Source organism: Pelobates fuscus, chromosome 9, assembly GCF_036172605.1.
Source record: "Pelobates fuscus isolate aPelFus1 chromosome 9, aPelFus1.pri, whole genome shotgun sequence".
Classification (NCBI taxonomy): domain Eukaryota; kingdom Metazoa; phylum Chordata; class Amphibia; order Anura; family Pelobatidae; genus Pelobates; species Pelobates fuscus.
Genome location: NC_086325.1, coordinates 144446920 through 144463997, shown reverse-complemented (window position 1 = coordinate 144463997; position 17078 = coordinate 144446920). Strand labels below are relative to the sequence as shown.

The 17078-nt window shown below is 46.2% G+C and overlaps 1 protein-coding gene across 1 annotated transcript in view; it reads right to left on the bottom strand.

Moving 5' to 3' along the window:
* SRPK3 (SRSF protein kinase 3) overlaps positions 1-2245 on the bottom strand; it is a 45140-nt gene extending 42895 nt beyond the window's left edge. Inside the window, exon 1 of the mRNA XM_063432655.1 lies at positions 1882-2245. Coding sequence (XP_063288725.1) covers positions 1882-1897 — 16 coding nt within the window. The 5' untranslated portion in view covers positions 1898-2245. The remainder of the gene's footprint in view (positions 1-1881) is intronic.
* Between the last annotated feature and the right edge of the window lie 14833 nt (positions 2246-17078).

Genomic DNA, 17078 nt, shown 5'->3' with positions numbered 1-17078 from the left:
GGCTCCCCTTTGTTTAAAAAAAAAAAATGAATTCATTAATTAAAATTAAGTAAACTTACCGGCAATCCAGCACTGATACAGTTTACTTGCTGGAGCCCAATCCATATACTGTGAGATCATTAATCGTGATGATCTATCTCCAATCAGATGCTTCTCATAGGGAATCATTGAGGACACATGGCGCATGCAAGACAATCGTTGCCAATCCAATTCTTCTTTGTTAAAACCATTGAGTTCAATATTCCTCTATGAGAAGCTTAAGTCATGTTCGGCATCATCATGTTGCGCATGATGTCCCCGAACGTCCAGACTTTACAAACAAAAATCAAAGGGTCTTCAGGAGAAAGTGACAGTTTTCAACATAAATTGCCATTTCTCGAAAATATTTTTACCTTATAATTGAAAGTCAAGACAATTCCCATGTTAGTGAATAAGCGTTTGAGTAAGAGAGGAGCAAGAGATACCTTTCCCCTGATGCAACAGAATACTGAAAATTTTGCTCTAAATATCTGAAAATACATCTAAAATGCTCTAAATATAACAAAAGTCAGGTAAAAGTTCAAACACTGGAAAACAAATCCACACATTAGGGACATGTGGCAAATATCAACACAGCCATAAATGAATACTGCTTTGTTTTTGCGTATTTTAACAGTAAGCCACCATTAACCCTTTCAGCAGCAACACTGAGTGAGCAACACAGTACAAGTCGCTACGCTAAAAGGGATATAATGAGTTGTTTCTTATTCACTAAACTCTAAATTGTAGTCTGAACAGCAAACAGCATACGGAGGCTAAAATAGTGGATTTGGAAATATTCTCTGCTATATAATTTAACATTCACATTTAAATTAGCTACAATTCAGAGTTTAGTAAACAAATCAACGTCAAGCCATAGATTGGACCCACTCCGGAGGAGGCCATGACTTCTCCATGGCGCCACGGAACGAGAAGAGGAAAGCTGTGCAGAGGGAGGACGCTGAAAAAAAGGTGAGTAAAATCACTTTTTTAAACTCTTTTTACACTGAACGGCGCGATGAGGGTGGCCTACAAACGTAGGGACAGGTTTGTGTTCCTAACGCCTAATGTTCCCATAAACTACTCAAGTGACAGAAAAGTGTCTTACTGAAACCCTAATTTACAGTCAAACCAACCAGATTTAACCCACCATATTCAAGATTGAATGAACGCTACTGATAACAATGAAATCAGCCTGTGAATCATGACACGCAAATAGAGATACTATATTTCTACATTATTACAAGTGCATATAAAAACAAGACATTTGCATTAGTACCATTATTATTTCGTATGTCTTTCAAACATAAAGTGCTTATGGTAATATAGGGAAAGAAAGTGTAGTGGAGATTCAGAGCTGTTTTTTTTTTTTTTTTACTAAACAGTAAAATGTGATCAAAATTAAATTTTAGGCCAATGTAGAATTTTACAAATTTTGAAAAATCTAATACACTATTGTTTGTTTACGTAACTCCATTAAATTGTGCATCACTCAAAAAAAAGTGTAAATGGTTAAATAAGAACAGAGATAAAATTTCAAACTAAAAAGAACCTTCGTTTGACAAATAGAAACCAAGTTAGTTTTTGATTTTTTGCAATTCAGTTTTCGATTCACCACAATTTTTCTCTTGTTTATTAAATAAACCCCTATATCTAATAATGTGTTGTATAAAACAGGCCACCCTGACGGGTAGCTGGGTTATCGGAGACGGGTAGGAAAATAGTTTATAAGTAATAAAAGTTGAGCAGTTGGCAGAAAGCTACACGATGGATTCACTACCTTAAAACCAACTTCCATTCTACAATTATTAACCCACCCAGGACTCTGTAGGGACAGGGGGAGCAGAGATTGGGGGTCCTCACCTTTCTTGGAGCTCATGACAGACTTGGAGAGTTGGTGGAGAGGGGAAGAGACATCATGGGGGAGAAGAGACAGTTGCACAGTGGGTCTGAGAGTGAGAATGAAAGAGACAGCTGGGATGAGGAGAAAATAAATAGTGTATAACAGAGGGGGCAAGATGGGGAAGGAATTAGAAGAAAAAATGGGAGGTTAGAGGGGGATCAGTGAGGGGGACAGACCCTTGCAGACAGAAGAGAGGGATCAATGTGAGTGAAGTAAGGGTGATGAGAGAGACAGGCAGGGGAGCTGGAGGAAAAGACAGCTGCAGGCTGAGGAGGAAGAAGAGAGCTTATGTCACAAGGAAGGAGGAGATGGAGGGCGTCAGAGTCAGCTGGGAAGGGAGGTAGGGGCTAAGGTAACTAAATCCCACCCTCCTCCTTCTGTCACATGGAGCCATGGAAGCACTGCCTAAAAAAAGGTGGTCTTTCTATTAAAGGAGAACACTCACTGCAGACATGATCTGTGGTAACTAGTAAATACAAAAGGTTTAAAGGGGAATTGTCACTTTTCTGGAATTTATACATTGAATAAAACCTTCTTTTATATGTTTTTATAAGTCCTAGCTCAGTCCGGGCAGCATTGCACTGAAAGAAGTGAAACAGAAATGTTGCCTTGTTTAAGTAGAGCCCGAGAGGAATATTTTGGCGTTGAACCGTAGTTACCCCTGAATGACTATTTACTATGTAACGTAACATTGCCGCTGCAACGGCTTTTGGTAACGTTTTCTGTGAGCGCTCCACAGGCTGTTACACTCAGCTCTAGACTGGAATGAGATCTCGGTGGGGTAATGGAGACAAGTGGTGGCAGGTTCCCTTTAATGTGTCTATTTTATGTATATGTTAGTATCACATATGTTTGATTTATGTACATACATGTGTAATGTTACAACTGAAGAATGTCAGCTTTATTTTGTCAGTGTAGAGAGCAGTGTATGATGGGTGCAGTGTGTGTGTAGGGTGCCGTGTATGAGGGGTGCAGTGTGTGATGAGTGCAGTGTGCGTAGGATGCAATGTAGCGGTGCAGTGTGTGTGTAGGGTGGCGTGTATGAGGGGTGCAGTGTGTGTGTAGGGTGCAGTGTGTGTGTAGGGTGCAGTGTATGAGGGGTGCAGTGTGTGAGGGGTGCAGTGTGTGTGTAGGGTGCCGTGTATGAGGGATGCAGTGTGTGTGTAGGGTGCCGTGTATGAGGGGTGCAGTGTGTGATGGGTGCAGTGTGCGTAGGATGCAATGTAGCAGAGCAGTGTGTGTGTAGGGTGCAGTGTATGAGGGGTGCAATGTGTGTGAGTGGGTGTAGGGTCTATATTGTGTGTGGAGGGGTGATAATGGAGCACTTATTTTTTTTAAATTAAATAAAAGGGAGGGACATTGCAAGTCCTGTTGGTCCAGTGGTGGAGAGTTAACTTCAGCCTGCAGCTCCTGCAGCTCCTTCAGCTGCAGGCTGACTTCTCTCTTCACTCTTCTCCTCTCGCAAGCTCAGCGCTGTCAGAGCATTGCTATGGTAACGTGCGACAATGCTATGAACTGCCTGCTCACGGGAGGAGCCTACAGCCTCTCGGTTCCTCCTTCCCTCCTTCTCCTGGAACAAAGGGAATTTGGACTGGTGAGGGAGATCTTAGGATCTCCCCACCGACCTGAGAAGGAGGACAGCGAGGACGGTACTCTGCATGGGCCGGCAAGGGCGATGAAAGGATCTCTAATGTCGGTTTCGGCCCATGGCCATTGCGACCCACTGGGTACTTGCCCGGTTTGTCCGATGACTAATCAGGGACTGCTGGGAGCTCTATAATATCATAGCACACACTGCACATTACAGGGGGCTCTGTAATATCCCAGCATACACTGCACATTACTGGGGGCTCTGTAATATCCCAGTACACATTGCACATTACTGGGGGCTCTGTAATATCCCAGTACACACTGCACATTACTGGGGGCTCTGTAATATCCCAGCACACACTGCACATTACTGGGGGCTCTGTAATATCCCAGTACACCCTGCACATTACTGGGGGCTCTGTAATATCCCAGCACACTCTGCACATTACTGGGGGCTCTGTAATATCCCAGTACACCCTGCACATTCCTGGGAGCTCTGTAATATCCCAGTACACAATGCACATTGCTGGGGGCTCTGTAATATCCCAGTACACACTGCACATTACTGGGGGCTCTGTAATATTCCAGCACACTCTGCACATTACTGGGGGCTCTGTAATATCCCAGCACACCCTGCACATTACTGGGGGCTCTGTAATATCCCAGTACACTCTGTACATTGCTGGAGGCTCTGTAATATCCCAGTACACACTGCACATTACTGGGGGCTCTGTAATATCACAGTACATGCTGCACATTACTGGGGCCTCTGTAATGTCCCATTACACCCTGCACATTGCTGGAGGCTCTGTAATATCCCAGTACACACTGCACATTACTCGGAACTCTGTAATTCCATACTCTCTTATTCCACCCACACACTATACATGTCAGTTGCCCACACCATCTTTCCCTTTTTATTTTTTCATTTATAGTGTAACTCCCATCCTCCACTGCCAGAGTTTGGAGTTGTACTCCACAAAATCATCTTATGATGAACTTGTCTTAACTTGTAAACCAGTTCAGCTCCTTTGGCTTATATCTTTCATCAATCTCAGCCAGTTATTTTTCCAACTTAACATGAGGTCCTATTTAGGTCTCTCCATTACGGGTTTCGCTAATGATGCGAACCGCGACACCCACTCAGAACTTATCCATCCTTTCCTGAACCTCAGAGGTCATATGTTTGGAGGTATGCCAACCACCCGTATGTTAATACGACCTTGCATCTATGTACATTACTGGGCAAGTCTCACGAGAAGAGAAACTTGTCCATCAGAGTGCTGTGATTGGTTGGCCTCCTGTCACGGTAACAGTGGCGTACATACCAGGGTCGCAGGGGTTGCGGCTGCGACCGGGCCCGGCCCACCAGGGGGCGCGGCCGACCTGCGACCCAGGTATGTATGTCACTGGGCCAGCCTCCTCTCCTGGGGGGCCCAGGAGCCGGCCACCTCAGGCCCCCCGAGGCTGGTCCAGCTGTCACCCGGCTGGCGGGTGCGCGAGGGAGCACTCTCCCTGGCTGAGTGCTTCCTCTTCAGCTCCCTCGCGCACCGCACTGAAACCGGAACTGGAAGATGACGTCATCTTCCGGCTCCGGTATCAGTACGCGGTGCGCGAGGGAGCTGAAGAGGAAGCACTCAGCCAGGGAGAGTGCTCCCTCGCACGCCCGCAGGACCAGCCAGCCGGGTGACACCACTGGACTCAGTTCTCCCACAGGTAAGGAGGCTGGGGGGATTAAATTTAACATGTGTGTGTGTATGTTAGTGTGTGTGTGTGAGTGTGTTAGTGTGTGTGAGTGTGTGTGTTAGTGTGTGTGTGTGAGTGTATGTTAGTGTGTGTGTGTTAGTGTGTGTGAGTGTGTTAGTGTGTGTGTGAGTGTATGTTTGTGTGTGTGTGAGCATGTTAGTGTGTGTGTTAGTGTGTGTGTGTGTGTGTGAGCATGTGTGTTAGTGTTAGAGTGTGTAAGTGTGTGTGTAAGAGTGTGTGTTAGAGTGTGTGTGGTAGTGTTAGTGTGTGTGTCTGTTACTGAGTATGTTTGTGTGCGTCTGTTAGTGAGTGTGTGTCTGTCAGTAAATGTGTGCGTCTGTTCATGAGAGTGTGTGTGTCTCTTAAGCACTTACCTTTCTCCAGCGACGGACTCCCTTGGCGCTGGGGATCTCTCCGACCCGATCCGCCTCTCAGCTCCAAATGCGCATGCGTGGCAAGAGGCACACGCGCATTCAAACTGCCCATAGGAAAGCATTACTCAATGCTTTCCTATGGACGTTCAGCGACTTCTCACTGTGATTTTCACAGTGAGAATTGCAGAAAATCCTCTAGCGGCTGTCAATGAGACAGCCACTAGAGGCTGGATTAACCCTCAGTGAAACATAGCAGTTTCTCTGAAACTGCTATGTTTTGAGCTGCAGGGTTAAAACTAGAGAGTCCTGGCACCCAGACCACTTCATTGAGCTGATGTGATCTGGGTGTCTGTAGTGGTCCTTTAAGTGTATGTGTTTATGCATGCACTGGCGTACATACCGTGGTCGCACGGGTCGCAGCCCTGCAACCAGGTGCCCGCCGCCATGTGTCGGGGCCCAGCTCGCGCAGAGTAAGCTGCGCGCGCAGGGGGGGCCCACGGATCAGTTTTCGCACCGGGGCCCCATGGGATGTGTGTAGGCCACTGCACGGTAATACGAGCTGAACGAGCCGAGGTCAAGGGGACAGAGAGACAGCGTAAACTAGAACAAGCCAAGGACTGGAACACAGGAGAGCAAACCGGCGAACAAGACAAGCAAGGATAAAGAGAAAACGGAGTCAGGAACAAAGCCAAGGTCTAGCACCAAAAAAACACAACTGAACGATACAAGCACTAAAGGGAACTGAACCAGAAACCACGATAGGGCAAGGAGCTAAGGGAAAGGTGAGTATAAATACCTATTAGATTGATTTGATTGGCCCTTGTCATATCCACGCCCCCAATACGTGAGAGTATGGGGAATGTGGAATGACATGGGCCAATGGGATAACTTTTTATTTTTTTGCTCCCGCTGTCGCTTTAGCGGGTGCGCTCCCAGTACCAGGCGCGTCACGTGGCTGTTTCTCGCGGTCCATGCACGCCTCCCCTTCAGAAGCAGGGCGGCGGAGAAGGAGGAGCTCGCCCGGGCCCTGGAGAGGGTAAGTACCGCTACAGTACCCCCCCCGAAGACACGCCCACCGGGCGGGGAGGGCCTGGCCTGCCAGGAAAACGAGAATGGAAGGAGCGCAAAAGGCAAGGAGCGTGAACAGCGTCAGCGGAGATCCAACTGCGTTCCTCCGGCCCATATCCCTTCCAATGCACCAGGTACTGGAGGCGACCCCGGAGAAAACGAGAGTCAAGTACAGCAGCCACTTCAAATTCCTCATGACCCTCCAGAGAAACAGGAGGAGGAGGAGGAACATATCGGGTATAACGGTTACACAGGAGTGGTTTCAACAAGGAAGTGTGAAAGACGTTAGGAATACGCAGGTAACTGGGAAGGCATAAGAGACAGGATTAACTTTATGCAAGACACGAAAAGGACCGATAAAACGGGGAGCCAGCTTCATAGAAGGCACACGAAGGCGGATATTACGAGTAGAAAGCCAAACCTTTACCCCCACAACATAGGAAGGAGCAGCTCTACGATGTTTGTCAGCCTGAACCTTCTGACGAGCAGCAGAATCCACCAAAGAACGCTGAACCTGCTCCCAGGTAGTACGCAAACCGACCAAATGCTCATCCAAAACTGGCATGCCCCACAAGGTAAATGCAGATGGAAGAACCACAGGATGTCGGCCATAAACAACGTAGAAAGGGCTTATACCGGAAGATTCATGAGTAGCGTTATTACGAGCAAACTCAGCCCAAGGAAGCAGGTCAGCCCAATTGTTCTGATGGTGGGATACGAAACAGCGAAGATACTGCTCTAGCGATTGGTTGGCACGTTTAGCAGCTCCATTGGACTGGGGGTGGTAAGCTGAGGAAAACGAGAGGGTAATTGTCAGGATCGGGTCAGGGATCCAACACGCAGAGTACAAAGAGTAGCTGATACGTATACCGGTCCTTAGAATGGCCGGACTAACGTAGAACTACAATAGAATGGTCAGAGACAAGCCGAGGTCGAGGATAACAGAAGACAGGTAAGCGAGAGACAAGCCGGGTCAAGGAATACAGAAAGGCAGGAGAGTAAATAACAAAGCCGGGTCAGAACCAAAAGACAAGAGAATCACAAAGCACTGTGTGACTAGAAGGACTAGAACCACGACAGGGCAATGAGTGAATGAGAGAACCCCCGTTAAGTATCCTGGCTAGGGAGAGGAGACACGCCTCCGGCGAGTCCTGATTCGTCTCCCGAGATTTGAGTGGCAGGATGTTTCGGGTTAGCGTCATGACGTCTACCTCCGGTCCTTCTGTTATAAAAGGAAGTGACTCCCTCGCGGCCGGCGTTATCAAGGCCGAGTGAACCGCGGGAGACCGAGGAGACATGGCGTCCGGACGGATAACCTTCTAAGTCTCTACCTCTCTCAACGGTAGAGACTCCAGGTACCCTGACAGTACCCCCCCCCTCAGATACGCCCACCGGGCGGAAGGAGCCGGGGCGAGATGGAAAGCGGGAGTGAAATGCCCTGCGAAGACGAGGAGCATGAACATCCTCTTGTGGTACCCAACTCCTCTCCTCAGGACCATATCCCCTCCAGTCAACTAAATATTGTACTCGTCCCCGGGAGACACGAGAATCAATAATGGAGTTAACCTCATACTCCTCCTGACCCTCCACCTGAACAGGGCGCGGAGGGGCGATTGTGGAGGAGAATCTGTTACAGATTAGAGGTTTCAACAATGACACGTGAAAGGAGTTCGGGATGCGTAAAGTAGCTGGAAGAGCTAGACGATATGCCACTGGGTTAATTCGAGTCAAGATCCTGTAAGGACCAATATAACGAGGAGCGAACTTCATGGAAGGAACTTTAAGACGAATATTCCTAGTGCTCAACCACACTCTATCGCCTGGAACAAAATTCGGAGCCGCCCTTCTACGTTTGTCAGCATGTTTCTTTACCAGTACAGAATTGTGTAGAAGAATCTGTCGAGTCTGATCCCACAACTTCCTCAAGTTGGCCACATGGACATCAACCGACGGTACTCCTTGGGAAGGAGAAACCGGGGGAAGAATAGATGGATGAAAGCCATAGTTCATGAAGAAGGGACTTGAATGCGTGGAGTCACAAACAAGATTGTTGTGCGCAAACTCTGCCCAAGGAATCAAACCGACCCAATCGTCCTGGTGTTCGGAAACAAAACAACGTAAGTATTGCTCAATCTTCTGGTTAGTTCGTTCAGCAGCTCCGTTAGACTGAGGGTGATAGGCGGACGAAAAGTTCAATTTGATGCCTAATTGAGAACAGAACGACCTCCAAAAACGTGAAACAAATTGGGAGCCTCTATCAGAAGTGATCTCAGAAGGGATCCCATGTAAACGAAAAATCTCTTTAGCAAAGACCTCTGCCAATTCAGGAGAAGTCGGGAGTTTAGGCAAAGGTACGAAATGTGCCATCTTGGTAAACCTATCGACTACGGTGAGGATAACAGTGTGTTTTTTAGAAACCGGCAGATCCACAATAAAGTCCATAGCCACACAGGACCAAGGTTTGTCAGGAATCTCCAGCGGTTGTAGAAGGCCACAAGGAAGCGAATGCGGTAGTTTGGTTTTAGTACAGACCACACAAACCCCGATAAAATCCTTAATATCCTTCCGTAACGACGGCCACCAGAAATCCTTGGAGATCAAAGAATACGTCTTGCGGACACCCGGATGACCAGCCACCTTACTCTCGTGAAGACACTGTAAGAGCTCCAATTGAAGTTCAGGGGGAACGAAAAGTCTGGAAACCGGAGTCAGTCTAGGTGCCAGATGCTGCAAGTTCCTTATCTGATCAAGTAGCGGGGAATGAACTTTGAGAGTAGTGTTAGCGATAATGTTACACTTGGGTACTATAGAGGACAAAACCGGCTCAGATACGGCAGCAGGTTCATATTGGCGAGATAAGGCGTCGGCTTTAGAATTCTTAGAACCTGGCCTATATGTGAGTACGTAGTTGAAGTGAGTGAGAAATATGGACCAGCGAACCTGTCTAGATGATAGTCGTTTAGCCTCCCCAATATAGGATAAGTTCTTATGATCCGTCAAAATAGTAAGGGGATGCAAGGTACCCTCCAATAAATGTCTCCACTCCTTCAAGGCCATTATAACCGCTAGTAGTTCCCTGTCACCAATGTCATATCTGCTTTCAGTACCGGACAATTTTTTGGAAAAGTATCCACAAGGATGTAGTGGTTTATCTACACCCAACCTTTGGGACAGAACAGCACCTATACCTGTCTCAGAAGCGTCTACTTCGAGTAGGAAAGGTAGAGTAGTATCAGGGTGAACTAAAATTGGTGCGGAAGCAAACAGCTCTTTGAGTGTCTCAAAAGCCCGAAGAGCTTCAGTAGACCAATTCTTAGTCTCAGCCCCTTGTTTGGTCATGTTAGTGATGGGAGCAATGATAGAGGAGTATCCCTTAATGAAACGTCTGTAGTAATTAGAGAAACCAATGAATCTCTGGATAGCCTTGAGACCCTGAGGTAAAGGCCAGTCTAGTATGGATTGGAGCTTCTCCGGATCCATTTCAAACCCTTCCCCAGAAATCACATAACCAAGAAATGTAGTTTGGGATTGGTCAAAGCTGCATTTCTCTAGTTTGCAGTATAAGCCATGCTGAAGAAGTTTGTGTAAAACCCTCCTGACTTGCCTGTGGTGAGTCTCAATATCCCTGGAATGTATAAGAATATCATCAAGGTATACAATTACACAGTCATCTTGAAACTCCCTAAGAACCTCATTAATAAGGTCCTGAAATACTGCCGGAGCATTGCAGAGACCAAAAGGCATTACCGTATACTCATAGTGCCCATATCGAGTATTGAATGCAGTTTTCCACTCGTCACCGTCGTGGATTCTCACTAAATTATAAGCACCTCTAAGGTCTAACTTAGTGAAAATTTTAGAACTTTTTAATCGGTCAAAAAGCTCGGTGATCAAGGGAATCGGATAAACATTTCTGATGGTTATCTTGTTAAGGCCTCGATAGTCAATGCAAGGTCTTAAAGAGCCATCCTTCTTTTTAACAAAAAAAAATCCAGCCCCAGCAGGGGAGGAGGATCTTCTAATGAACCCCTTGTCTAGGTTTTCACGAATATACTCCTCTAGAACTAAGTTCTCATTCGTGGACAAAGGATATACATGACCCCTGGGGGGCATGGTACCAGAAAGTAAATTAATTTTGCAATCAAAAGGCCTATGTGGTGGTAAGGTATCAGCCTTTCTTTTGTCAAATACTGCCTTTAAATCTTGATACAAGGACGGTATCTGTACTTTGGTAGAGTCAGTAGCGTTATTAATTGGGTTGACACTACAAAGAGGTGACACTTTCTTTAAACAACTCTCTTGACAATTCTGGCCCCAAGAAACTATTTCCCCTGATCTCCAATCTATAACGGGGTTATGTTTCTTAAGCCAGGAATATCCCAGGACTATGGGAACAGAAGGGGATGAAATGAGTAGTAGGGATATTTCCTCCTTGTGTAGAATACCAATAGTTAAGTAAAGAGGTGTGGTCTCCCGGGAAATCACAGGCTCAACTAAAGGTCTACCATCAATGGCTTCAACAGCCAAGGGTGTCTTCCTTAACTGGGATGGGATAGTGTGTTTAGTGAGAAACTTTTGGTCGATAAAACTCTCAGCAGCGCCGGAGTCTATCAATGCCATAGTTTCTAAAGTTCCCTTCTCCCAAGTTAACGAGACCGGTAAAAGGAGTCTATGTTCTTTGTAGTTATGAGTAGAGGACAAAATCGAAACACCCAAGGTCTGTCCTCTAGAGAAACTTAGGTGCGAGCGTTTCCCGGACGGCTGGGACAGCTCAAACGTACATGACCTCTGAACCCACAATACATACACAGTCCCTCTCTTCTCCTGTACTGTCTCTCCTCCTCTGAGAGACGAGTAAGGCCTAACTGCATAGGTTCTGAAACCTGTGGATCTTTGGTTTCAGCAACTTGAAATGATGGTACTAGTCTAGAGAAAGATTTAGCGGTTCTATCTCGAGTATTCTGTCTCTCCCTTAGGCGTTCGTCAATACGGGAGACAAAGGAAATTAAGTCCTCCAGATTCTCGGGAAGTTCTCTAGTAGCTACCTCATCAAGTATTACATCAGATAATCCATTTAAGAATACGTCTATATAGGCCTGTTCATTCCATTTTACCTCTGCCGCCAAAGACCTGAACTCTAGTGCATAATCCACAAGGGTTTGGTTGTCTTGTCTAAGGCGCAACAGTAATCTGGCTGCATTGGCCTTCCTGCCAGGAGGGTCAAAAGTTCTTTTAAAAGCAGCTACAAAGGAATTATAGTTATAGACTAATGGATTATCATTCTCCCACAACGGATTCGCCCATCTCAGAGCTCTCTCAATGAGTAAGGTAATAATAAATCCCACCTTTGCCCTATCAGTAGGGTATGAACGGGGCTGTAGCTCGAAGTGAATACTGATCTGGTTCAAAAAGCCACGACACCTCTCAGGAGAACCAGCATAACGTACAGGTGGGGTAACTCGGGAAGAAGCACCTACAGTAGCTACCTCTAACCCTGAACCCACAGAAGAAGCAGAAGTGTTACGCCTCTCCTCAGGTGGATTAATAGGGCGAGACAGCAGCGCCTGTAGTGCCAGAGCCATCTGATCCATCCTATGATCCATGGCGTCAAACCTAGGATCAGGAGAACCAAGCTGACAATTTGTACCTGCAGGATCCATGGCCCTGTCGTAATGTCAGGATCGGGTCAGGGATCCAACACGCAGAGTACAAAGAGTAGCTGATACGTATACCGGTCCTTAGAATGGCCGGACTAACGTAGAACTACAATAGAATGGTCAGAGACAAGCCGAGGTCGAGGATAACAGAAGACAGGTAAGCGAGAGACAAGCCGGGTCAAGGAATACAGAAAGGCAGGAGAGTAAATAACAAAGCCGGGTCAGAACCAAAAGACAAGAGAATCACAAAGCACTGTGTGACTAGAAGGACTAGAACCACGACAGGGCAATGAGTGAATGAGAGAACCCCCGTTAAGTATCCTGGCTAGGGAGAGGAGACACGCCTCCGGCGAGTCCTGATTCGTCTCCCGAGATTTGAGTGGCAGGATGTTTCGGGTTAGCGTCATGACGTCTACCTCCGGTCCTTCTGTTATAAAAGGAAGTGACTCCCTCGCGGCCGGCGTTATCAAGGCCGAGTGAACCGCGGGAGACCGAGGAGACATGGCGTCCGGACGGATAACCTTCTAAGTCTCTACCTCTCTCAACGGTAGAGACTCCAGGTACCCTGACAGTAATATCCATCTCTGAACAAAAGGCCTCCCAGAATCTAGAAATAAATTGGCTACCCCTATGGGAAACAATAGACTCAGGTATACTGTGTAACCTAAACACCTCCCTGTCAAAGATAGAGGCGAGTTCCTTAGATGAGGGTAATTTTACAAGAGAGACAAAATGAGCCATCTTAGAAAATCTATCCACGATCATCAGGATGACTGTTTTACCATTCGAAGGGGGCAACTCAACAATAAAATCCATGGACAGATTAGACCAAGGCTTTTCGGGTATGGGTAACGGATGCAACAACCCACAAGGAACACTATGTGAAGACTTCATACTGGCACAAGTAACACATGCCCGTACATAATCGGTGACGTCCTTGCGCAAGGAGGCCCACCAGAAATATCTAGACACTGCTGTAAAGGTTTTAGCGATACCAGGGTGACCAGCGGTTCTGGTGTCATGATAGAGTGACATGATTTCCTGCCTTTCAGGAACATCGACAAACAATTTATCAGCAGGTTTCTCTCTAGGTGCAATATTTTGTTTAGCTTGTATGACTTGCAAGATGGACGAAGAAATAGAAAGGACAGTAGTAGCGATGATCCTGTCCGGGGGAATGACAGGGGTATCATCAAGCTCTTGTTTGTCGGAAGTTTCGAACTGTCTGGACAGAGCGTCCGCTTTAGTATTACGATCACCCGGTCTGTAGGTGATGATATAATTGAAACGAGACAAAAACAGAGACCACCTGGCCTGTCAAATAATTCCGTGATTAAGGGTATAGGGTACGCATTTTTGACGGTGATTTTATTAAGGCCCCTATAGTCGATACAAGGTCTTAAATCGCCATCTTTCTTGGATACAAAGAAGAAACCAGCCCCTGCCGGAGAAGAGGATCTTATTATAAATCCCTTTTGTAACGATTCTTTAATATATTCCTCCATAACAAGATTTTCTTGATGAGACAAAGGATACACTCTCCATTTGGGAGGTATAGCACCAGGTAGCAGATTAATAGCACAGTCGTAGGGTCTGTGAGGTGGCAACTTTTCAGCCTCCCTTTTATCGAAAACAGACTTAAGAGACATGTATTGAGGAGGTATAACAGTAGACACAGGAGGAATATTAGTAGAATTCAAAGGGGTGATTTTAACAATACAAGACTCTTGGCAAGCATCACTCCAAGATACTATTTGTCCTGACTCCCAGTCAATAGTGGGATTATGAGAACGCAACCAAGGATACCCTAACATGAGGTGAGAGGAAGGAGAAGTAATGATCTGAAACCGAATGGTTTCTGAGTGTAACAACCCTGTAGACATATGCAATGGTTCAGTTTCATGTGTGATAACTGGGGAGCATAATGGTCTACCATCTATGGCCTCAACGGCCAAGGGTGTCTTCTTCTCTCTAGTGGGTATGTTATTTTCCCTAACAAAACCGGAATCTATAAATTTTTCGGCCGCACCGGAATCCACCAGGGCTAGTATAATCCCTGCTATGCAGTTTTTTTCAAGATGCAGGGAAACAGGGAGAAGCAATTTATTAAGAGGCAAATGTGAGGACTCTGATGTCACACCCAAGGCCTGTCCCCTATACGGTCTTAGGTGCGATAGTTTTCCGGAGGCACGGGACATTCTTGTCTTATATGGCCCTTCCTACCACAATAAAGGCAAAGTCCCTCCTTTCTCCTATATGGTTTTTCAGCATCAGTAAGTTTAGCAACCCCTAACTGCATGGGTTCTTCCTCTGATCCTTTAGATCCCTCAGGAGTTTCAGCTCTAGGTGTGATGTGGGATTATTTAAAAATCCTTATTGTATGTGTATTCAATTATTGCACTAACTCCATTTTAACTTTATACTGTGACAATCCTCCATTTTGTCCTCCTAACCTGACTTCTTCAATCCTCCATTTTGTCCTCATAACCTAACTTGTTCATTTTAAAACTACCTTACATGACAGAATTTCCCAGCACATCTAATACAATAGACAAAGACTGTATTTTCTATAAAGACATGATTAACACAGGAATTGCTGACTTTTTCCTTAGATTTGCAACATAGTATAATTTGAAGGCCATGAGAACACAGTAGTAATGAAATGTTCTATTCATAAGAGACCTTGCACCTGGCCACAAGGCCTGAGATCACCGACCGTGTAAAATGACGCTCAAGACCCCTTGTCCCCCACCCGTGTCCAGAACAATCCCACCTCTTGGTGGGTGGGCACGGGACTAACCACTTAGTTTTTGAGCCAATTAATAATATTGATAGGAGCACACTAATCCCGACACTTAACATTAATCCAATTAATGATGTTTATTTGCTGATATTCTAATAATCAATGATGACGTAAAATGTCTCTTAAAAGGGCCTGCGCGTCCGCTTTTTAATCACTTGCCAATAAATTTTCTCGAAGTTATTTTAACCTGAACCTTGTGTGTCAGACTTAATTACTTCAGCGTATATACGCAATTTAATTTTATTGATTTGGACAGGAACAGATAGACATTTAAACATTTTGGTTTACTGCTAAAAAGTACCATAACAACTTGGCGCCCAACGTGGGGCATCGGGCTATGTCCGGCCGGTGAGCCGTCCTAAGGAAGACAAGGGTGGACGGAGGAATCCAGGGGGAAGGAAAGGAGATTGATCACCTCCAGGTACACGGTAGAGACTTCTGCAGAGCCACCGGTATGTTCCGGCCCCTTTGATTGACCCGTCCACGTGTCTGTGACTGCTTCCCGGGAGGACATCAAAGACAGGTAATATCTTGCCCGGTGCCTCGTTACTCACTTGTTTACCTGCATTATAGTCTATCTGTTGCCTGGGTGTGTTTGAATTGTTTGCCTGTTTCCCCATTTTGAGATAAAGGGGGGGTGGACCTGCAGGGGATTTGCCTGGGGTTCTGTCTTGCTTGTTTTCCCCTTTTTGGGATAAAGGGGGGTGGACCTGAGGGGACTTGCCTGGGTCTTCAGTATATCTGTCTATCTGTTTGTATTTTACCCCTTTTGGGATAAAGGGGGGTGGACCTGAGGGGATTTGCCTGGGTCTTCTGTTGCCTGTTTTACCCCTTTTAGGAACCACGGTGCTGTGGTTGTAGGGAAAAAGGGGGGTTGACCTGTGGATGTGTTCCTGGGGGTCATCTTTTCCTGTTTAACTCTTTTAGGAGCCTCGTGGCTGGGGCTGTAGGGAAAAAGAGGTGTGTTGGATCTGTGGAGATTGTGTAGACTCATAGTTTCCTGGGGATCCTTCTTGTGTCACTTTGATAGCCTAGCTAGCTTCTCTGTGCACGTTACTCTGCTTGCAGAGTGGTGGTACCCTCCAGCTTTGAGCGCTGAGCTGGAGCCATTCCAATTTTTTATTTGTGGTGGATGAATTCGGGCAGGCATTGCTGTTTTCATCGCCACGGAGTAGTGAGACTTATAAAGTGGGTTTTTATAGGGGCACTACAAGGGTGAGGGTAGCGCAGACACTATTAGTGGGCTGCTGTGTTGAGGGAGGCTGGCGGAACTCGGACCGGTGTCAGTTGTTTTCCGCGGCTGCAGGTAGTGGAGACACTACGGGGTTGAGGGAGGTGACTTTGGAGTAAGCACACGAGTAAAGGAAAGGAATTACTGTTGATTTTATTTGAACTGTGATGCATGCACTGTATTTCAACTGTATTGTTGTCTTGTTTGTTTAATGAGGAGTCTCATGAACTCCTGTGTCTGTCTCTAAGGATTTTTCCTTGCCTTTCATCTTTTCTACACTTCCTATATAATTATACTATCCACTCCCATTCCTCTTAAAAGAGAAGTGATTGGTCACACACTTCTCACCTCGCTCCAATCCGTGTCTACCACCCCGGGTAGGCGGATTCAGTGACTAGTCTACGTTTTGGGAAGACGCACCTGAGAAAGTCCCACGATTCTCGGGTGGCAGTCGAGCATTGTAGACGTTCCTGTTCAATTTTCCTTCTCTCTCTCTATATCTAGGACGCTGGTATAGGGGTAAAGGGACTATGGGACAGGATTTAGATAAGCCCAGCAAGGGCTGGTTAGCATGTGATTTAGTAGAAAACAGAGAGGGTGAAGAGATGGTTAAAGGTGTTGAGAAGATTGCAAAAGTATGTAAAATTGCTGTACCGACATGTGGAAGATTGCAACCAGAAAGCTGGCG